A 22,190-nucleotide genomic window follows, 5' to 3' on the forward strand; every position below is an offset into this window, starting at 1 on the left:
GCCAGCCAAGTCCTAGAAAGCTAAAAGGTGTGACTCCCAATGCAGTGCTCAGTTACCCTCCATTAAGATTGGTAAGACTCTTAGGAGGCTAGTTTCTGGGTGCTAGCGCACGCACGCTTATGTATGTGTCCATGTCCATCTTGGGGCTCGATCTCAGGGCCAGCCTGGGCACTGTCGCTGAGCTTTTTAGCTCAAAGGTAGTGCTTTACCACTTAAGCCACAGCGCCACTTCAATCTCGTAAGACTTTCTTGCCAGGGTTGACTTCAAACAGGGATCCTCAGATCTCAGCCAACTGAGCAACTAGGATTACAGGCGTGAGACACTAGTGCCCAGCTTGTTTTGAGGCGAAGACTGCAGTTGCCTGGAGGACTCTTGGTCCTGGTTGAAAAGTACCCGTAAAAAAGGATTTCTGCCTACCTAGCCCAGGTTCAGATATTTAAAAGCCGACCTAGTACTATCTCGGCACTAAGCTTGAGGCGGAGATAGCTGCATCTGCAAACCAGCTTCCGATACTGGCGGCTGCGCAGTTGTTTTTTAAGTGTACACACATACCCCAACAACAACCACCACCACGCCACGCAACAACCAAAACAAGTGGTAGCTGCAAAGGGATTCCCAGAACCAGTTTCCTCTGTGTACGCCCCCATCATTTGCATGCATGCCCCGCCCCCACGAGGGAACCGGGCGTGTATTTGCATACGGGGGCCCTTGAAACGTTCAGGGTGGTATGCAAATAAGGGCTGGCTCCGATTGGCTGAGGTACAGCAGGTGCCTCTTTCGGATTGATCAAAGCCAGGTGGGCGGGGCCGTCGCGCTGGGCGACTCTCCCGGGAGGCGCGTGCCCCGGCTCAGTAACATTGGGGCTGGCGCGCGCGACGAATCTTAACGTTGCGCCGTCTGCGGGCGCTTCCGGGCCACCAGTTTCCTTGCCTTCCACCCTGGCGCCCCCCAGCCCTGGATCCTCGGCTACGCTGCCCCGGGCGTCTACGCCCTGCGGGCTCAGCGGATTCAGCGGACTCAATCTGCGCAGCGCCTCCTCCATGTTGACCAAGCCAATACAGGGGCTTCCTGCGCCCCCAGTGACCCCCACACAGCCGCCAGGTGAGAATAGTCTACCTTTTTGCGAAAAAGTGGGGTGGGTGGGCTGGTTAGGTGTTAGGTATTTGATACGGGGAAAGAGGGAGTCTTGGCCAAGCTCAGCACGCCGCCACCCTGACTTCCTCGCCTCCGTCTGCGTAGGAGGCAAGGATCGGGCAGCGTTCGAGGCCGAATATCGTCTCGGCCCCCTTCTGGGTAAGGGGGGATTTGGCACCGTCTTCGCGGGACATCGCGTCGCTGATCGACTCCAGGTATCCACCAAGAGGGTCTTGGGGGTGGGGGGGTTAGGTGTGTTTAGCCAGGGGAGGGGGGAGGTCCTTGGGCTGGGATACTGGTTGACTCAAGGGAGCCTGCAATGTGTGTAGTAGGGTCATGAGGACTAGGATGCGGGTTGGTGGGGCGCGGGGAGGAAGAGCCCTCGCGCGTAGCCTCTGGTGAGGTCTTAAGTGCATATTGGGTTGAGCAGGAGGTTTCAAGGTAGGAATTCTAGGGGCCCAGGGAGTTAAATTGGGGTGGAGGGAGTTCTTGACGACTCGACCCCTGGATCCAGGGAATGTGCGTTTATATGGTAAGAAGGGGGGAAGCTCTGGTGGAGATGGGGGACCTGGGAGCTAGGCGTCAGTATGGAGTAGTGAGAACCAGGACCCCCGTGGTACAGAGTTTGTATCCTGGAGAAGGGGTAGGAAATTCGAGGGCTTAACTGCTGCGGGTCAGCTGTAAGTCCACCACTTTACACTAAAGGCCTAGAGTTCCATCCCCAGTTTCACAAGAGCAAGAAAAAAATGGGAGGGATAACAACTCAAGCCTTAAAAATTGAGGGGGTCTTGATGCCTGAGGAACTGAACTCAGGGTTAAGGATGGTGGAAAAGGCAAAACTGGTTTTAGGGACTTTGAAGTGCCGGGGAAAATCCTTGGCCCATTACAGGATATGTGTTCGGGGACCAGAAATACTAAGGTGCTGACAGAAGGAAGTACGCGAGTGGGGTAGAAGATCTAGATTGTACGCAGTTTAGGGGATCACCTGCTGACCCCCTTTTCTCCAGGTGGCCATCAAAGTGATCTCCCGGAATCGAGTACTTGGCTGGTCCACCTTGGTGAGTATTTTAGTGTCCTCCTTGACCTATAGACTCCTCCAATGAGCTTCACCCCCTTTTTTTTCAAAGAGATTGGATTCCCTGGGCCCTGTAACCTTAAGAACACTCCCACCAGCCCGTGTTTACTCCTGGGGTGACACAGTTCTGTTTCACCTCAATTCTCCCAGAACCCTATCGAACTCTCATCCTTTTTTCAAACACTACTTTCAAGGACTGCCCATAGGGTATGCCTGTGGGGAAAGAGGGGCCTAGGTCAATGGTTGCCATGGTGATGCTAGCTGCTTCTCTCCTGCCTCGGTGAGAACACTAACGGACATAAGGGCGGGTCTGAGCAAATTGTAGGTGAAAGAGCGCCCCCTAGGGGCTTTTCGGAAATTGCGCCTGCGCATGCCGTGGGATCCAGAGGGAGAGGGTGCACCTGCGCAATAGCGGAATTTACGTCTCCGTGAGAAAACCTGTCTGGCTACGCCAGTCAACAGTGTGGCTGGTAAAGGCCCCAACTCAGGCACAGAGTGTCCTGGAAGTCACTGCCTGTACAGAGCTTTTGGATAAGGGTCGTCATTATTGAGCTATTCCAGATGCTTAGTGACAGTGACAACATAGAACATAACATTTGTTGAGTTTTTTTAACTCTGCCAGATCATGCAATTAATCACTTTAAGCTATTTAACAAATAAAAATTGCATACTTACTGAATTGCAGGCATAATTACAGGCACTTAGCAAAATACTTTCATTAGAGCTTGTCTGGAGGCTAAATACCGACCTGCTAACTGCTTCTACCTGTTTAACAAATAGTGAATCCTGCCTTGTTACCAAGAAGTGCTCTGGTGCTTGAAATAAATGAACAAAACTGCCAACCAGTTAGGGAAATCACTACACTTGTTCAGTGTGAGACCTCATGTCAGATAAACTGGGTGACCTGTAACCCTAGCCACACATTAGGGGCATAGGTGGGATGTTACCTAGGGCAAAAAGCTGAGACCTTGTGTGAAGAAAAAAAAAAACCTCATAAAAGCTTGAGTTATGGCCTGATGGATAGGGCTTTTGTAAAGACAAGGACCTGAGTTCAATCTCTAGTATAAACAAATATACAGACGCTAACTGCAATAACAGATTTGAGTGCTGACTCTGTCACACCCTACAGTATAAATTGCTTTCATTTATTTAACAGATTTATTGGGAACCTACTGTGTAAAATCTCAGGGTGCCAGTGAGCAAAACAGAATGTAGTACTCTATAAAAGTACTAAGCTCATAGTTCTCTTGTTGTTTTGTTTTGTGCAGGTCCTGGGGCTTGAACTCGGGGCCTGGACATTATCTTTGCTTTTTTTTTTTTTTTTTTTTTTTTTGCTCAAAGCTAGTGCTCTGACTCAGGTTTGTCTGGCTGGGCTGGCTTTGAGCTTGGATCCTCAGATCTCAGCCTCCTGAGTAGCTGATTACAGGCTCGAGCTCTTATTTTTTGACAGTTCTGGGCCTTGACCTCAGGGGCTGGGCACTGTCTCTGGGAATGTTTTGGCTCAAGGCTAGCACTCTATCATTTATTTGAGCCATTTCTGGCTTTTGGGGTAATTATTTGGAGATAAATCTCATGGACTTTCCTGCCCAGGCTGGCTTCTAACTGCAATTCTCAGATCTCATCCTCCTGAATACCTAGGATTACAGATGTGAGGCACTAACACCTGGCTAGTATTTAGCTCACCTGAGCACTGGCGCCTCACACTTAGGATAATCCTAGCTACTTAGGAGGCTTAGATCTGAGGATTGCTGTTTGAAGCCAGCCTTGGCAGGAAAGTTGATGAGACTGTTCTCTCCAATTAACTACTAAAAACCTGGAGCTGCGACTCAAGCAGTAGAGTGCTAGCCTTAAGCAGAATAGCCCAGAGACAGTGTCCAGGCCCTGAGTTCAAGCTCCACTACTGGCACACCAAAAAAACTGAGTTTATTAAAAGTACTGAGGCTTATGCCTGTAATCCTGTCTACCAAGGAGGCTGAGATCTGAGGGCCTCAGTTCAAAGCCAGCTGGGACAGGAAAGTCCATGAGACTCATCTTCAGTTAACTACCAGAAAACCACAAATGGCACCATGGCTCAAAGTGGTAGAGTGCTAGCTTTGAGCTCAAAGCTCAGGGACAGCACCCAGACCCTGAGTTCAAGCCTCAGGACAAACAAAGAAAAAGGATATTGAGGTACAGGATGGAAGTTGGTAACTGAAGGCTGTAGTCAAGAGGTTGCCACAAAAACTTGGAGGGCTGGGAAGTTGGCTCAGTGGTACAGTGCTTGCCTCGCATGCATGAAGCCCTGGGTTCGATTCCTCACACCACGTAAGCAGAAAAGGCCGAAAGTGGCACTGTGACTCAAGTAGTAGGGCGCTAGCCTTGAGCTGAAGGGCTGAGGGACAGTGCCTTCCAGGCCCAGAGTTCAGCCTCCACGACCAACCAAAAAAAAAACAACTTGAAGTTGGCTTCAAAGCTGATCTTATATCTCCCTTCTCTTTGCTTTCCACCCCACAGTCAGACTCAGTCACTTGCCCACTCGAAGTGGCACTGTTATGGAAGGTGGGTGAAGGCAGTGGGCATCCTGGTGTGATCCGTCTGCTTGACTGGTTTGAGACCTCAGAAGGCTTCATGCTGGTCCTTGAGAGACCTATGCCCGCCCAAGATCTCTTTGATTACATCACAGAGAAGGGTCCACTGGGTGAGAGCAAAAGCCGCAGCTTCTTTACCCAGGTAGTGGCAGCAGTCCAACACTGCCACGCCCGTGGAGTTGTCCATCGTGATATCAAAGATGAAAACATCCTGATAGACCTATGCAGGGGCTGTGTTAAACTCATCGATTTTGGTTCTGGTGCCCTGCTTCATGATGAACCCTATACTGACTTTGATGGTAAGACTTACTACCCAGATCTCAACAGGGGGAGGTGAATTGAATTGGAGGGTGTTATGAACAAGTTTCTTTATTTCTAGTACTGGGCATTGTCAAGCTTTGATCTCTGGCTATGTGCCTTAACCCTGTACTGGGCTGTTACTCTAGTGTGAGGATCCTTTTTTCTACTCTAGGTGGATTTTTATTTCCTAACAGAATCTTAGCTGTTATTAAGTGTTTCTATTATTTGGGGTGGAGGGATGACTACAAGTGTTCTTTTTTTCAGTGATGAGACTGCTGTTAATAGTATAAGTGTAGCTTTCTGTATTAGAATGATGGAATCATCCATTAGGGTTCCTTGAGCAGAGCAGGGGTTGGAAAAGGGGGCATCGCCATAGAAGGATCTAACTCTTGACTACTGGCTTCTGTGCAGGGACAAGGGTGTACAGCCCTCCAGAATGGATCTCTCGGCACCAGTACCATGCACTCCCAGCCACTGTCTGGTCACTGGGTGTCCTTCTCTATGACATGGTGTGTGGAGATATTCCCTTTGAGAGAGACCAGGAGATTCTGGAGGCTCAGCTTCACTTTCCTGCCCATGTCTCCTCAGGTGAGGCCCTTACTGCTCCCACCCCAACCTTCCCAATCTTTCACTATTTGTTACTAATCGGTCCTGTGCTTCTTGACCCACAGACTGCTGTGCCCTAATCCGCCGGTGCCTGGCTCCTAAACCTTCTAACCGACCCTCACTGGAGGAGATCCTGCTGGACCCCTGGATGCAGACACCAGCTGAGGAAGTGCCCGCCGATGCCCCTAAAGGAAGTCCTACTACTCCCTTGGCCTGGTCCCTGCTTCCCTAGGCCCCGTCAGGCCTCCCACTCGTTGGAATCCCATGGTCATGCCACAGGGATAGATGGACATCTGTTGACCTGGTTATACAGGTTGTTAAAAATCCAGTATTACTAAGGTCAGGGATAAGGGTTCAGGGGTCAGAAGATGAGCCAAATCTGCCCAGTTCCTATCCCAATCTTGTGAAGGAGCCTTCCTCCCAGAACCTGTGGCCCTTATTCTGGAGGGAGGAATTCCTTGCTTTGTGTTCTGTTCAGGATGTTTATTTGGAGATTTTTCCCTTCTGAGCCCTAGGATTTGTTTTCCTTAAGTTGTATACCCCTTCCCGTGCACTAGCACCTCCTGTAGTACCACCACACAAACTTAGATAAGATACTTAGTTCAAATGCTCTCACTTGGGCAAGGGTGCTTTCCTTAAAATATCCCAGCAGCTCTTTATTTTAGCAAAAGGGCCCTTTCCCCTAGCCAAGGGTCCCATATTCGGTCAAGCTGCTTGCCTATCTCATCCTAGAAGTGCTTATTCTGGGAGAGGTAATGAATGCCCTATTAATAACTTCCCAGGGCTCTTTGTGTTTGTGCATTTGGTTTTATTTTTGTTTGTTTTGGCGATTTTTTTTTTTTTTTTTTTTTTTTTTTTTTTTTGGTGAGGGGATCCTACTGTTACCCCAAGTGCTCTTACTCTGGTGAGAAGAAACCTGACTTCCATATTTTGGGAAGGAATGGGAAACAGATACCATCAGACATCACCAGAAACTAGGATAGGATGGATGGGGTTTTTTGGGGGGGATGTGCTGGGGGAAATGTCTTGTTGTGTATTCTCCTGAGGTCCCCCCTCCCAACTTTGCTGCCTCCTACTGAGCCAGGATTGTCCAATTGCTAAAATGTAAATATTTGTGTACTGGAGGTAGGAGAGCTGCAAGTGTGCCCTCCTGTCACTTCTCCCCCTGCCTGGATTATTTAAAAAGCCATGTGTGGAATCCCACTATTTAATAAATAAAATTCACAAGTGACTGGCCGTTTGTAGAGACAGATATTTCTGAAACATTTATATTTTTTGTAAGCTGAACCTAGAGGAGAGAAATCCTGTTAAGTCCTTTTTCAGCATGCTAGGCGAGGTTGCACACATCTGTTACCTCAAGGCCTGAAGCAAGAACTGCAGAATTTAAAAAAAAAAAAAAAACCCTGAAATGTCCTTTTAAACTTTCTTCACCTTTACTCATTTGTCCCTTCTGCTTTTGCCTCTCATTTTTCTTTTTCCTAGCCACAGTGGTCACTGGCTTTCTTACTTGTTAGCATTGAGATAGCCTTGTACCTATTATGTGCCCAGCAGCTTTAAAACATGTTTTTGCCTTTTCTTATTTGTCCCTTTTCAGCTTTTCCCTCATGTTCCTATTTTCTAGTCATGGTGGTCACTTGCTCTCACTTATACAGCTTCAAATGATGGCCTTGTACCTGTGCTAGGTACCCAGCAGTTGCTCCACTCCCCTAAACATACAGGACACCTATAGCTACACACGTGTCTTTTAGGTCTTAGTAGCTCCTAGGTCCTTGAGGGCGGGATCTGGCCAGGAGGGTTCGGAGGAACTTCAATCCAACCAGAGGAGGATCTGGGACTTCGTGATGCGGAAAGGGCGGCGCCATCTGGAGGCGGTGCCAATAAACAGCCGAGCGGAGGGGGCAGTCGGACCAATAAGCCCATGAGAAAATGGGCGGGTGGTATAGGAAGCCGGGTCTGAACCAGACAGACGATAGGTAGGGGCGGGTCTAGTAGCAAGAATGGGGCAGTGTAATTCTGCAACGATGGCTAGGATTCTAGCCAGAACGTTCTGGTTCGCTTCGTTCTAAAGGAATCGGGGAAGTCCTACGCCGCCATCTTAGGCTCCCGTCTTTGAGAAGTGGGAAAGGCAAGCCGCTCTCCTAAAAAGTCCCAGCAACTGGCCCGGCCCGCCCCCCCCAAAAAAAAAACCAGGCCCGGAAGCGGAAGTGATGGATACGGAAGTGGCCTGCTGTTGCCGAGGGGACGGGCCGGGCAGATGCCAACATGGCAGCGGTTGGGGTTGGTGGTTCCACCGCGGCGGCCGGGCCAGGGGCGGTCTCCGCAGGGACCTTGGAGCCAGGGACAGCGAACGCGGGTGAGACGTGCTGTTGCTGAGCAGTCGACGGGGGGCGGAGGTCGGGAGCCCTGAGGGTCAAATTGCTTCCTCACTGAAGGAACAGGGAAGAGCATCCCCTGTGCACTATATGAGTGTGTAGCTGGAGACACGGGGATGAGGGAGCGAGTGAGGGGCGGTAATAGACCGTTCTTAGGGTGGTTGTGAGTAGGGTCTTACCACATCTGGACAATAAGGACGATTTTGCATGTGAGGGAATTTTCCTCTTAGGAAAGGCTAAGACCACCAACACCATTCTCAGTATGTGAGAGTTCCTTATAGAAGGGAGAGACCATTCTGAGGGTGTGGGATTTCTTGTTTGTAGAAGGAGAGACTATTCAGAGGGTGGTGGCTCATTCCTTATAAATTGACAGGGTGGGGCAAGTTCTTCCTTATGTGACCAATGGGTCCATTTTGAGCACAAGGATGCCTTTCATTACATGAGGAGAATGTTCTGGGGAGGTTCCTAATATAGATAAAGTTCATTGTTTGTCGAGATGGAAGTGATTTCTTTCCTTATAGGTCAGAACATTCTGAGAGTGCCAGGTGCTTCCTTATAGCAGAGATCATGGTGAATGTGGGTAGAAGGAATTTTTCCTTGGCAGCGTTGAGAGAGTGTGGAGTGCTGGGAGGTTGGATCATGTGGAGGATGGACAAAGTATTTTCCTGGTGTGGCAGAGTGAACCAGACCATTTTCTGTGGGGTGACTGTTTCTTATGTAGGATTAAATCCTTGGGACAACGGGGAATACCATTGCGATGGGGGTGGACGTATCTTATTCAGTGATCCCATTCATTCCTTATATTAGAATATTCTTTTATGTGCATTGCCCCCTCATGAGTAGAAGTATCATTTCTTATAAACTCTTAACTTGCCCTTACATAAAATGAGAATCTTCATAGGTCCTTCAGAGATCAGATAGATGAATCCATTGAGATAGATAATCCATGTAAATCCTTTAGCCTGGTAGTGGGCACACAGTAAGCATTCAGTAAATGTTGAAAATGTCGTTGCTAGTATTCTGTCTGGGAAAGAGTTGCTTCTCAGAGGAGAGAAAGAGCACTGATCTGGGTATCCAGGCCCTATCCTATTCATTTCTTGACACAGCAAGAATTCCAGGTATGGGCTGGACATTATGGGTCCACTTCTCCCTATCTGACTTTCTGCCTCTGGTTCAGAGAGTGGAATCAGATAGGGCTAAGGCCCTCGTTGAGTCAGGGTGGCCTAGGAGAGGGAGGAAGTTGCTGTAACTAAGAGGATCCTAGTTGGCAAAGGAGCAATGATGGGATGATGGTGTACTATGACCCAGCAGCTTCTGACCTCATCTTTTTCCCTTGTCCCTTTCCATTTCCTACAGCTCACCGGCGCCTCAAGTACATATCCCTAGCCGTGCTGGTGGTCCAGAATGCCTCCCTCATCCTCAGCATCCGCTATGCCCGTACACTGCCTGGGGACCGCTTCTTTGCCACCACTGCTGTGGTCATGGCTGAAGTGCTCAAAGGTCTCACCTGCCTCCTGCTACTCTTCGCACAGAAGAGGGGTATGAGCCAGGGAGGGGGTTGGTGGGTGTGACTCCACAAGTACGTGTGTGTGCACAAATGGAGGGTTAGCAGGGGCATTATTCCAGTGTCTGTGAGGCTTTCTGGGGCATATGTAAAGTGCATCTGAACTTTTCCCTCCTGCCCCCAGCTGTGAGTAGCTGAGTCTCCTCTTGTATACCCCTTACACTGGGAGCAGCAGGACTGCGATATTCTGCCCATAAGGAAAGAAGTAGGGCACTCTTATGGTGATTGATTTAACTTTGATTATGGAGAATTCCAAATACACACAAAATTGGAGAGAATAGTAAAATTAAAACATCCGTGTACACATCCCCAGGTTTATAATTAATTGCTGATGGGCCCTCTGTCATGAAACGGCATTAATGATCATATTTATTGTATACCCTTCCTGTTTACTTGCTTTGCTGATGCTCTACCATTTGAGCCACACGTCCAGTTTGGATTTTTGCTGTTTTTTTTTTTTTTAGATGGAATCCCATGTACTTTTCTGCCAGAGCTAGCTTTGGACCAGATTCTGGATCTCAGCCACCTGAGTAGCTCCTCATTATTTTGAAGTAGACCTATTTTTTATTAGGGATTTAACTCAGGGCCTTGTGCTTACTTTATAATCTACCACTTGACCTATGCCTCCAGCCTTCCCTGTTATTATCTTGAAGAAAAAATTTTGCCAGTACTGGGGACTGAACTCAGGGCATTGTGAACTCATTCACCTTTTTTTTTTTTTTTGCTATTGGCTAATGTTCTACCATGAGCCGTGCATTCAGCTGAGTATTTTCCTGAGTGATTAGAGATAGTCTTACAAATTTTTCTGCCCAGGCAGGCTTGAAACTTCAATCCTCAGATCTTAGCTTCCTGAGTAGCTAGTGTAATACCAGCTATACCAGTATAGAAGTACCATCTTGGAGCTAGGAAGGTGGCTCAGTGGTAGAGCGCGTGCCTTGCATGCATGAGACCTTGGGTTTGATTCCTTAGCATCACATAAGCAGAAAAACTTGGAAGACACGCTGTGGCTCAAGTAGTATAGCGCTAGCCTTGAGTTGAAGAGCTGAGGGACAGCGCCCAGGCCCAGAGTTCAGGCCCCATGACTGACCAAAAAAAAAAAAAAAAAAGAGAGAGAGAAAGAAAAGTACCATCTACTCAAGAGGTTCAGGCAGGCAGGAAGATACATCCGGGAGTTCAAGGCTAGTCTGGGCTGCATAATAAGATACTGCCTTGAAACAGAAAAAAGTGCAAGGCTCTATCAAAACAAACTAAAGAGGGCTGGGAATGTGGCTTAGAGGTAGAGTGTTTCCTAGCAAGCATGAAGCCTTGGGTTCAATTACTCAGCAACACATAAACAAAAAAAGTGGGATGTGACGCTGTGGCTCAAGTGGTAGAGCGCTAGCCTTGAGCACAGGAGAGGCTCAGGGACAGAGCCCACGCCCTGAGTTCAAGCCCCAGGACCAGCAAAATAAAACAAAACACCTGAACAGGAAGTGGCGCTGTAGCTCAAGTGGTAGAGCGCTTGCCTTGAGCTGAAGAGCTGAGGGACAGCGCCCAGGCCCAGAGTTCAAGCCCCACGACCGACAAAAAAAAAAAAAAACACCTGAACACCTGGGCACCTGGCTACTTAGGAGGTGGAGAGATTTGATGATCACAGTTTGAAGCCAACCTTGGCAGGAAAAGTCTGTGAGACTTCTTTTGGGGGGGGGGCTCTGGGCCTGGGCACATGACTAGCACTCTACCACTTGAACCACAGAGCTACTTCTGGCTTTTTCTGCTTATGTGGTGCTGAGGAATCGAACCCAGGGCCTCATGCATGCAAGGCAAGCGCTCTACCACTGAGCCACCTTCCCAGCACTCTGTGAGACTATTTTTTTTATTATTTTGTTGATCCTAGGGCTTGAACTCAGGACCTGGGCACTGTTGCTGAGCTTTTTGATTCAAGTCTAGTGCTCTACCACTTAAGACACAGTTGACTTCCAGCTTTTTTGGTGGTTAATTGGAGATAAAATCTCATCGACTTTCTGCTCAGGTTGGCTTCAAGTCACAATCCTCAGATCTCAGCCTCCAGAATAGCTAGGATTACAGGGGTGAGTAACCAGCACCCAGATGTGAGACTTTTTTTTTTTTTGGGTCCAGTTATGGGGTCTGAACTCTGGGCCTGGGCGCTGTCCCTCAGCTCTTCAGCTCAAGGCTAGCGCTCTACCACTTGAGCCACAGCACCATTTCCGGCTTTTTTCTTTTTGCTTATGTGGTGCTGAGGAATCGAACCCAGGGCCTCATGCATGCAAGGCAAGTGCTCTACCACTGAGCCACCTCCCTAGCCCCACAAAAAATATTTTTTAAGATGAACTGTAAGCCAGGCAGAAGTGGCTCATACCTGTAATCCTTGCTACTCAAGAGGCTGAGAATTGGTGATTTAGCATTCCAAGCCAGCCCAGGCAGACAAAAGAGACTTTTTTTTGGTACTGATACTGGGGCTTGAACTAGGCCTGGGTGCTATCCCTCAGCTATTTTACTCAAGACTGATGTGCTCAGGGGGAAAGTGGCTCAGTTGTAGAGTGCTTGCCTTGCATGCATGAGGCCCTGGGTTCAATTCCTCAAGTGGTAGAGTGCTAGCCTTGAGCTGAAGAGCTGAGGGACAGCGTCCAGGCCCAGAGTTCAGGCCCCATGACCAACCAAAAAAAAAACAAAACTGATATGCTACCACTGGAGCCACACTTCCACTTCAGCTTTTTGGTAGTTAATTAGTAAAGTTTGCCTACGCTGCCTTTGAACTGGGATCCTCAGATTTCATCCTCCTGAGTAGCTAGGATTACAGATGAGCTACAGATGCCCAGCTTCTCCGACTAATCAGCAAAAAAGCCAAAACTGGCCAGGTGCCATTGGAGCTGTGGCTCAAGTGGTAGAGCACTAGCCTTGAGCAAAAGAGCTCAGGGAGTGTCCAGGCCAGAATTCAAGTCTGAGGATTGGGATATGTACACGTGTGCACGCGCGCGCAAACACACACACACACACACACACACACACAGAACTGGATTTATGGCTCAAATGTTAGAGTGCCACCCATGAACAAATAAAAGCTGAAAGTATGAAAGTCTTGAGTTCAAGTTCTAGTACCAGCGCCAAGGGGAAGGGGGTGAGATACACTATAAAAAAGTAGCTGTAGGACTGAGGGTGTAGATTAATGGTAGAACACTTGTCTAGTGTAGGAGAAGCCCTGAGTTCCATCCCAGCACCAAAATAAAGTGTAAAACCTTTGTTTAGAAGATGGCTTTCTACCCAAACTCAAAGGCTTCTACTTCATAAGCTCTCAGTGAGTGAAATTACCTCATTGTATTAATGTGTCCAGTGTCTGCTCTGTACTGTGCTTCATGTCTGGGAGGTAAGATGTTAGATGGGGAAATGTGATGGATGGTTATTTTGCGGCCATTTTATTTTCTTGCCATGCTAGGGATAAAAGTTAAGGCTTCTCACACTTCCTGGTAAGACTAAACTACCACTGAGCTCAAGGTCTAGGTGTTAAACTCAGTTGTAGTTTACATTCTTAGTATGTAAGAAGCACTAGGTTCCATCACTGAAAAACAAAACAACAAAAACCTCATTCTAGTCCCTAGGGAATGATTAGTTAGGGGAAGGGATTACGGATAAGGACAGGATACAAAGGTGGATGTAGGAGCTAGGCCTGGTCCCTGCCTTCAGTGGATCCCCTCTTTTGGTAGTCATGCTAAAAGGTCTCTCTTCCTACCTAGGTAACGTGAAGCATCTGGTTCTTTTCCTCCATGAGGCTGTCCTTGTGCAGTATGTGGACACACTCAAGCTTGCAGTGCCCTCTCTCATCTACACCTTGCAGAATAACCTCCAGTATGTTGCCATCTCTAACCTACCAGCTGCCACTTTCCAGGTGAGTCTCCAGCATAGCCTGGCCTTGGGAGAATTGGCTGGGTTAGTGGCCTAGGGAGGGTGGGGAACAAGGTTAGACTGCTGAGAGCAAGAGTTATGTCACTTTCAGAATGTCCTTGCAACTTCCCTCTAACCTCAGTTTCCTCCTTGAGAATCAGGAAGTAGAATAGAAACACCTGCACAACAGGATGCTGGATTGATTGAAAGAAACACCAGGAGCCGGCCGCTGGTGGCTCATGCCTATAATCCTAGCTACTCAGGAGGCTGAGATCTGAAGACTGAGGTGCAAAGCCAACCCAGGCAAGAAAGTCTGTGAGATGCTTATCTCCAGTTAACTACCAGAAAACCAGAAGTGGTACTGTGGCTCAAAGTGGTAGGGTACCAGCCCTGGGCAAAAAAGTTCAGGGATGATACCCAGGCCCTGAGTTAAAGCCCTATAACCAACAAAAGAATCACTGAGGCCCAGGTATATTACATACCCCTGTAATCCCAACACTCAGGATGCTGAAGCTGGAGTTTAGAGAGTTGGAGGCAGGGGCTGGGAAGGTGGCTCAGTGGTAGACTGCTTGTCTTGCATGCATGAGGCCCTCGGTTCAATTCCTCAGCACCACATAAGCAGAAAAAGCCAAAAGTGGGGCTGAGGCTCAAGTGGTAGAGCACTAGTCTACAGCTGAAGAGCTGAGGGACAGCGCCCAGTCCCAGAGTTCAGGCCTCACGACCGAGGAAAAAAAAAAATAGAGAGTTGGAGGCCAAAGTGAGATACATAGTGTGAGATCTAGTCTCAAATAAAAGGGGGCTGAAAATGTGGCTTAGTGGTAGAGTGCTTGCCTAGCATGCATGAAGCCCTGGGTTCAATTCTTCCATACAATATAAATAGAAAAGGCCAGAAATGGCACTGTGGCTCAAGTGGTAGAGTACTAGCTTTGAGAAAAAGAAGCTCAGGGTCAATGCCCAAGTCCTGAGTTTAAGTCCCAGGACTGGCACAAAAAAAGATAAGTTGTAGGCCTTCTGGCTATTCCTGGGCAGCCAATAATTATGTTGCAGTCAGCTGTCAGATTTCCTGGGTTTTTTAATAGCAGCTTTGGGCCTGGTGCTAATGGTTTATATCTATAATCCTAGCTGCTCAGGAGGCTGAGATCTATGGACTGAGGTTCAGAGGCAGCATGGGCGGACAGATTAGCTTTTTTGGCTCATGACTGGCTCTCTACCACTTGAGCCCACAGCTCCACTTCTGGCTTTTTGGTGGTTAATTGAAGGGATAAGAATCTCACAGACCTTCCTGCCCAGCAGAGGTAATGCCAAGGACTCAGATAGGGCTAGTGCTTTGGCCTGAGTTACTCAGCTAGGATGTAGACCTGGGATGTGGCTTGGGATTTCCTGGCATAAACTCCCTTTTGTGTACTCTGCTGTAGGGTCTTTAAGGACTGCTTAGCCACAGTTTAGCTAGTAGCCAGCCAGTGGCTGACTTTTTGTGGTTTTTGTTGTCACCTACCATGCCTAATATGTCTTGTGCCTGAGGGCCCACAGAAGATGCTATCCCCCATGTGCAGCTCTTGGGGGTCAGGATCAGCCCTGAGTGCCTTCCTCATGCCACTCACAGGTGACATACCAGCTGAAGATCTTGACCACCGCTCTGTTCTCCGTGCTCATGCTGAACCGCAGCCTCTCGAGGCTGCAGTGGGCCTCCCTGCTGCTTCTCTTCACTGGTGTCGCCATTGTCCAGGCACAGCAAGCTGGTGGGGGCGGCCCACGGCCACTGGATCAGAACCCTGGAGCAGGCCTAGCAGCTGTTGTGGCCTCCTGTCTCTCCTCGGGCTTTGCAGGTGTTTACTTTGAGAAGATCCTCAAAGGCAGCTCAGGTTCTGTGTGGCTGCGCAACCTGCAGCTGGGCCTCTTCGGCACAGCCCTAGGCCTAGTTGGGCTCTGGTGGGCTGAGGGCACTGCTGTGGCTCACCGCGGCTTCTTCTTTGGGTACACACCTGCAGTCTGGGGTGTGGTACTAAATCAAGCCTTTGGTGGGCTGCTGGTGGCTGTTGTTGTCAAGTATGCTGACAACATCCTCAAGGGCTTTGCCACCTCCCTTTCTATTGTGCTGTCCACTGTTGCCTCCATTCGCCTCTTTGGCTTCCACCTGGACCCATTATTTGCTCTTGGCGCTGGGCTCGTCATTGGTGCCGTCTACCTCTACAGCCTTCCCCGAGGTGCAGTCAAAGCCATAGCTTCCGCTTCCACCTCTGCTACCACCCCTGGGCCCTCCATTCACCAGCAGCCTCCAGGGCAGCCACCACCACCACAGCTATCTTCACATCGAGGGGACCTCATCACGGAGCCCTTTCTGCCAAAGTCAGTGCTGGTGAAGTGAGGGCTGGTGGCGGTTGGGGGAGACAGGGAGGCGGGGGACTAGGGTGGAGGGTGTTGGGCATCTGCAGGACCCAAGTTGTCGCCAAGGCCTTGATCCTCTTGGGTTGGCAGATGGTCTATTTCTCCCAGGTCACTGGAGGGGCATGGAACTAGGGCCAGATGTCACATGAATCCTTCCTGGTATACTGGCTCCCTTCCCCTGAAGGGGGTTTTTAGAGCTGCTTTCTCTGCCCCAGGCTAACCTCTTTGGGGACAGGGTTTTGGGTATTGCCATTCAAGGCCTTGGTTTTGTCTGCCCCATCACCCTCTGCTGAAGGTGTCCTGTCTCTTATCTCAGACAGTCCATCCTGAAGCCGGCCATCCCTCTACTTTTGTAAGGGCAGACTGGACAAAAGTCAGAAGTCCTGCAGCTCTTCAATAATGATTAATGCCTACATGCAGGGTTCTGTTTCCCATTGTCTGAGGCCTTCTCTCCTCCCTCACCACCCTGGATCATGACAGCAGCTTGGTCTCATGTGACCTTGGGCAGCTTCCCTGGCACTGAGACCCTTGAAGATGTCCTGTTGCAAGTGTCCAGGGTGAGGAAGAGGCACAAGCTCTGAAAGTTGTGCTTCAGCCCATTTGAAGAAGGATGTGATAGGGGCTGGGTTTGTTTTTGTTTTTTTTCTTTTTAGTGGTTTGAGCGTTCCTAGTATTAAGCAGATCATTAATGATCCAGAATGTGGGAGAGCAGGGAGGAGAGTCCTGGAAGTGGCTTCAGTTTCATTGAACTGAAAACACAGGCACTTGTCAGATGCAGGGCTCTTTTTGGAGCTATCCAGAGAGAGAAGTAAAGCTGCCAGTCCTGCTCTTGCTACCATATTGGCTTTAGGAGGCACCCTTACTTCACGGTGGGGGAGGTGGTCTCAGAAGTGAATCATGGAACCTGTACCCTGCACTCCCCAAAGCTTATTAACCCCTTAACTATCCCAGGGGTGTGTGTGTGTGTGTGTATGTGTGCGCACGTGTGCGCATGCATGTGTGCCCACCCGAGTGTGTGTACGTGAGTGTGTGTGTGTGCGTGCGCGTGCGTGTGTGAGAAAGCTGCTTAGGCTGTCTTTGCTATATGTAAATAGGGCCATTGGATCTTTATTTTTGATTAATTTGTTCTGATTTTTTTGGGTTTGTTTTCTAAGGAACTGTAATGAACAAATGTCAGGATTACCCAATGCCAAATAAAGATGTTGTATTTATTTAGTCCACGTGTAGCTTTCTGACCCAAGGGCCCATTCTCCTTACATAGACACCATTACTAACCCCAGGACTGACAACCAGCCTTACTACCACAGCCCTCGCTTGCTCAGAAAAATCCACCTTCCAGCACATCCCAGCTTTCTATGTTTCTCTTTCCTTCCCATTTCCACCACAGGTTGCTCACCAAGGTGAAGGGTTCGTAGCCACCGGGATTGAAGACGTTGGCCTGGCCTCACTCTCCCTTCTTGCCCCCCGGCTCAGCTGGGAAACAAACTCTGATCAGTATTAGGGGTACTGCCCCCATGCAGGGTTATCACGACTAAGCTCTCTGTTAATGACCCATTTCAGTTACTGCTGCCCTCCATAGTATTTTTAGGTGAATTTCTGCAAATAAAATTTGTGTTTTTGCATCTTGCCAGCTTGGGTTGGAAGACCTGGAAAGAGTAAGTAAAAGAAAGCAGTCAAGCTTTGTGGATGTGATCCACAGAAAAGAATTTATTGAATGAAGCACAGTGGTGGTAGAGATTTAGTTAGCACACACAGAGGCCCTGGGTTCAATCCCCAGTACCACCACAAGAAAAAAAAAAAAAAGGAAAGAAAGAAGGAAAACTGCCAGGGCCGTGGAGAGCAAAGCTTCAATCCTGCTGTTTGGTTCGGGAGGCCTCAGCATTGGCCCGGAGCACAGCCCCTGGGGATGGGTATGGACGCTGCTGGAAGAGGGGCCCAGCTGCTGTTGTATCAGCTCCTGTCTTGGCCTCGTTCCGCTTGGGGAGTCCTGTTGACCATGTACCCCTGGGGATGACAGAGAGTGGGGAGGGGCAGGAAGAAGGGTGAGATGAACACACACAGACATCCTTCCCCCACCCCAACTGACCTAGAATGAAAAATGAAGGAGAGACTAGGAAGATGGTGTGCACAGTTGCCATGGGAATCATGAGGTTGTCATCTTACCGGGGTGCATCTGAATACGAGCTGGGGTCCATAGGGTCTAACTCTTCATCCTTTCGGCTGGTCACTATAGAAGTAAATGGCTACATAAGTTCTTCACTCAAGACACAAAAGGCTCCTGATCAATGTGCCCCTCATCCCAGGAAGAAATGGAGCCCACACTTCTATGAATAGCTTTCTGTGGGAGCCCAGGGCCAGGGACAGCCCAGGAGGGGCTTCCTTATACAAGTACATCCTGACACCTTGCTTGCCTTAACCTGAGTCCCTGTCTCTTCTCTTACCCTTTTTGTTTTTGGGGTAGGGAGCCAGCTCCTCCCGTCGATGGTGACGACGTTCTTTGCCCTCTTCCCGGTCTGCCTTGTCATACCCACGGTCCCGTTCCCGTTCCCGTTCCCTGTCCCGCTCTCTTTCTCTCTCCACTTTGTCATAGTTACGCTCTCGCTCTCTATCAGATTTCTCATGGTTCCGCTCTGACTTCTCGACTCTGTCTGGCTTCTCATGATTCCTATCCGGCTTCTCATGGTTCCTATCCGGCTTTTCATGGTTCCGGTCCACCTTCTCTTCAGCATCTAGGGGGACATAGAAGTTCTGAAGTAGCTGGGCAGCGATGGGTAGCTCAGATCTGTAATCCATTCTAGCTACTCAGGAGGTTTGAGATCTGTGGATCACAGTTCAAAGCCAGCCTGGGCAGGAAAGTCTGAGACTCATCTCCAATGAAACACTCAAGAAAAAAGCCAGAAGTGGAGCTGGGGAAAGCACCAAGGTGTGTATGTGTGTGCCAGTCCTGGGTACTGTCCCTGAGCGTCTCTTTGCTCAAGGCTAGCACTCTGCCACTTGAACCACAGCACCATTTCTGGCCTTTTCTGTTTATGTGGTACAGAGGAATCGAACCCCAGGCTGTATGCATGCTAGACAAGCACTCTACCACTGAGCCACATTCCCAGCCACACACACTTAAGTAACCTCCTCCTCCCACCAATCCCCAGCAGCCCATGCTTTCAAAAACCTGAATTGCTTAGAGCTGAGCGTGCCTGGTTTCATCTGCCCCTTGCTCCTCCACTCATTTCCGTGGCCCCTCTCTGAGAACTGCTAGAATTGCCCAAAATCACCCAAAGTGTTATCTGCCAACTCACCTGCATTATTATTCTTAGGCTTCTTGACAGATTTGGTAACGATGGAGTTGGGGTCATGGGGAGAGAGCCAAGATACAAGGTCTGTGTCTGCATTCCAATAGTAAGGGAGCCCACTGTGGGGCATGGGAAGGAAAGAATATTAGCACAGATGTCCTTCCATTGGATCAACCATTGTGTCCCCGTCTGTACCTTAGATCTCTTCCTCTCTGTCACCCATATACCCCACAGCCAGAGACAACAAAGGGAAAGGGCAATATCAGAAGTCAGCTGTCCCCCTTCAGGAACCTAGGCTCACCAAGAAGGGTCGAACACCTTGTACCAACTTGGTGGCAGACTTTCTAATCGGGTGGCCTCATAGTCCACAGGATCATCGTCGTAGTCCTCTGCAATGATCTCTTCCTCGGGCTCTGGCAGAACAAGGAGGCAAACAATTCAGGACTAGTAGTACTCATCCTAGAGTTGGAGCTTGGAGAGAGATATCTATAGACACATCTGTCTCCACAAGCTGCATGTAGAAGATACAAGTGTAGTATGTATATATACTATGTGTATATGTATGCATACACATAGTTACACATACAAACGTGTGTATGCTAGGAAATGTATTTCTCACATTCCAAATTCATCTACTTTAGGATACTGACCAGAAAATTTACCTAGATCTTTTGTTTCTAGGCTAAGGTAGTAAGTTCATACAGTTACATAAACCTATCTGGTTTTCAGAACTGATAAGGATTCATCAAAAACATTTACCTAGGGGCTGGGAAGTTGGCTCAGTGGTAGAGCGCTTGCCTTGCATGCCTGAGGCCCTGGGTTCGATTCCTCAGCACCACATAAGCAAAAAGAAAAAAGCCGGAAGTGGCGCTGTGGCTCAAGTGGTAGAGTGCTAGCCTTGAGCTGAAGAGCTGAGGGACAGCGCCCAGGCCCAGAGTTCAGGCCCCACGACCGGACCCAAAAAAAAAAAAAAAAAAAAAAAATTTACCTAGCCAGCTGTTAGTGGCTCATGCCTTTAATTGTAATCCTAGCTACTTGAGAGGCTGAGATCTGAGGATCCACATTCAAAGCCAGCCTGGACAGCTTCACTTCTGGCTTTTTTTTTTTTTTTTGCAGTCGTGGGGCCTAAACTCTGGGCCTGGGTGCTGTCCCTCAGCTCCTCAGCTCAAGGCTAGTGCTCTATCAATTGAGCCACAGCGCCACTTCTGGCTTTTTCTGCTTGTGTGGTGCTGAGGAATCAAACGCAGGGCCTCAGGCTGGAAAGGTGGCTCAGTAGTAGAGTGCTTGCCTTGCATGCATGAGGCCCTGGGTTCAATTCCTCAGCACCACATAAGCCAAAAAAGCCAGAAGTGGCACTGTGGCTCAAGTGGTAGAGCACTAGCCTTGAGCTGAAGAGCTGAGGGACAGTGCTCAGGTCCAGAGTTCAAGCCCCACGACCCACACTCACACACACAAAAAAGTCTCATGGACTTTTGGCCTGGGCTAAGTACTAAAAAGCCACTTCTTTGGATTGAGTCATTATTTAAGATTTTTTAAATGTCTCTTTGTTTTGCCAGTCCGGGGGTCTGAACTAAGGGCCTAGGCACTGTCCCTGAACTTTTGCTCAAGGCTAGCACTCTACCACTTGAGCTATAGTGCCACTTCCGGCTTTTTCTGTTTATGTGGTACTAAGGAATTGAACCCAGGGCTTCAAGCATGCTAGGCAAGCACTCTACCACTAAAGCCACATTCCCAGCCCAGGTTTTTGGGTTTTTTTTTTTCATTAGTGGGGTTTGAGGTCTTACCCCTATGCAGATGCTCTACCACTTGAACCATGCCCCTAACTTTTTGCTTTGGTTATTTTTTTGAAAAGGGGCTCACATTTATATCCCAAATGACCTGGACCATAATCCTCCAATGTCTACTTTCTGAATAAGCTGGGATTACTGACATGAATCATTGTGTTCAGCTTTATTCATGGGTTGAACTCATCATCAGATATCAGTATTGCTAAGGATGAAGTATCTATCCTTCAACCACTCAACATACAATACAGTTTACAATACAGTCCAAATGGAAGTGGAGATGTGGCTCAAGTGGTAGATAGCAGGAAGTCATATTAACAATGAGATGTCAGCCAGGCCATGCTAGGTGTCAAGTGTCAGTATCACCAAAAAAGTGCCTGTCAAAACTGGCATGTCGGAGTTGGAGGTATGGTTCAGATCGAAAAGCACCAGCTAATGAGTGAGAGGAAATGTCAGATACAAAGCTCGAGTCCTGGTTTGGGGGAAGGGGGGGACTAGCATGTGGTAGACTCATCTGTTCTTAGCTTCTCACCCGGTTCCAGATGTTTGAGGATGCCTCTCTTGGCTAATCGAGTCTGCAAAGCAACAGGCAACGGCATAGCTGACAAACCTGGAGGTGACAGGACAGATTGACAAACAGCTCAGATGGAGATTCTAATCTGAATCTGGAGTCACGCACCTTCTAGTAGCAAGTATTCACCTGTTCGCCATTTACCGAACTACATTAGTAGCTAGCAGGGTGAACAGAACGAAGCTACGCAGAAGAGAGACTGCAGGAAGAGCGACACTTACCACAGCTCACTAGGCCGGACACACGGAAGTCAGTTCCTCAACCAGGCCCAAGCTCCAAGCTCCTCCCACCGCCGAAGAAACTACACGCAGCAACCTCCCCCAAAGCAAAAATGGATTCACCCAACGTCTCCTAAATACTGCCTGACGGGAAGAACTAAGACGCTAGAATGGGGGAGGGAGGAATGTAGCAAAATCTCTACCTGCAAAAAGAAAGGGAAAAAAAAGAATGCACTCACCCGTGCGTTATCAATGCCGTAGGTGCGGATAGCCGAAAGTTATCAGGTCTCTTGCCCTCAAAATTAGCAATTCCAACGGATTTTCTCCCCTCGCAGCACAAAATGAGCTTTACACTCCACAGCCAGGAGGTAACTGGGCGACATCAGGGCTGCAACGAACGTATGACGCTAACCTGTACAGCCAATAAGAGTGAACCTTTGGCCTTAC

General features: G+C 48.8%; 3 protein-coding genes across 7 annotated transcripts; 2 read left to right on the top strand and 1 right to left on the bottom strand.

The window, feature by feature from the left end:
* The first annotated feature begins 812 nt into the window (after positions 1–812).
* Pim2 (Pim-2 proto-oncogene, serine/threonine kinase) lies at positions 813–6,914 on the top strand. Its single transcript, XM_070040495.1, has 6 exons — positions 813–1,102; positions 1,241–1,350; positions 2,143–2,193; positions 4,704–5,076; positions 5,489–5,665; positions 5,749–6,914. Exons 1-6 carry the CDS (start codon positions 1,042–1,044, stop codon positions 5,913–5,915), a joined length of 939 nt encoding a protein of 312 aa, XP_069896596.1. The 5' UTR covers positions 813–1,041; the 3' UTR covers positions 5,916–6,914.
* Positions 6,915–7,691: 777 nt separating this feature from the next.
* On the top strand, positions 7,692–17,563 carry Slc35a2 (solute carrier family 35 member A2). 4 transcript variants are annotated; one of them, XM_070040499.1, is made up of 5 exons: positions 7,692–8,036; positions 9,412–9,594; positions 13,351–13,502; positions 15,692–15,844; positions 17,271–17,563. In XM_070040499.1, exons 1-5 carry the CDS (start codon positions 7,946–7,948, stop codon positions 17,382–17,384), a joined length of 693 nt encoding a protein of 230 aa, XP_069896600.1. In that variant the 5' UTR covers positions 7,692–7,945; the 3' UTR covers positions 17,385–17,563. The 4 variants fall into 4 exon arrangements, with proteins under 4 accessions (XP_069896600.1, XP_069896599.1, XP_069896598.1 ...); XM_070040498.1 differs by lacking the exon at positions 17,271–17,563 and adding an exon at positions 16,200–17,099 and having other exon boundaries at positions 7,695–8,036; positions 9,412–9,555; positions 15,102–15,844; XM_070040497.1 differs by having other exon boundaries at positions 7,697–8,036; positions 15,102–15,844; positions 17,271–17,391.
* A 7-nt stretch (positions 17,564–17,570) lies between these two features.
* On the bottom strand, positions 17,571–22,139 carry Pqbp1 (polyglutamine binding protein 1). 2 transcript variants are annotated; one of them, XM_070040500.1, is made up of 7 exons: positions 21,983–22,139; positions 21,487–21,564; positions 19,472–19,583; positions 19,177–19,289; positions 18,325–18,612; positions 18,047–18,110; positions 17,571–17,887 (listed from the first exon to the last, which is right to left on the bottom strand). In XM_070040500.1, the coding sequence occupies exons 2-7, from the start codon at positions 21,551–21,553 to the stop codon at positions 17,731–17,733; spliced, it is 801 nt and encodes a 266-aa protein (XP_069896601.1). In that variant the 5' UTR covers positions 21,554–21,564; positions 21,983–22,139; the 3' UTR covers positions 17,571–17,730. The 2 variants fall into 2 exon arrangements, with proteins under 2 accessions (XP_069896601.1, XP_069896602.1); XM_070040501.1 differs by lacking the exon at positions 21,983–22,139 and adding an exon at positions 21,747–21,783.
* Positions 22,140–22,190: the final 51 nt, after the last annotated feature.

Source organism: Dipodomys merriami, unplaced genomic scaffold (genome assembly GCF_024711535.1).
Source record: "Dipodomys merriami isolate MVZ:Mamm:240054 unplaced genomic scaffold, mDipMer1.0.p SCAF_3, whole genome shotgun sequence".
NCBI classification, from domain to species: Eukaryota; Metazoa; Chordata; class Mammalia; order Rodentia; family Heteromyidae; genus Dipodomys; species Dipodomys merriami.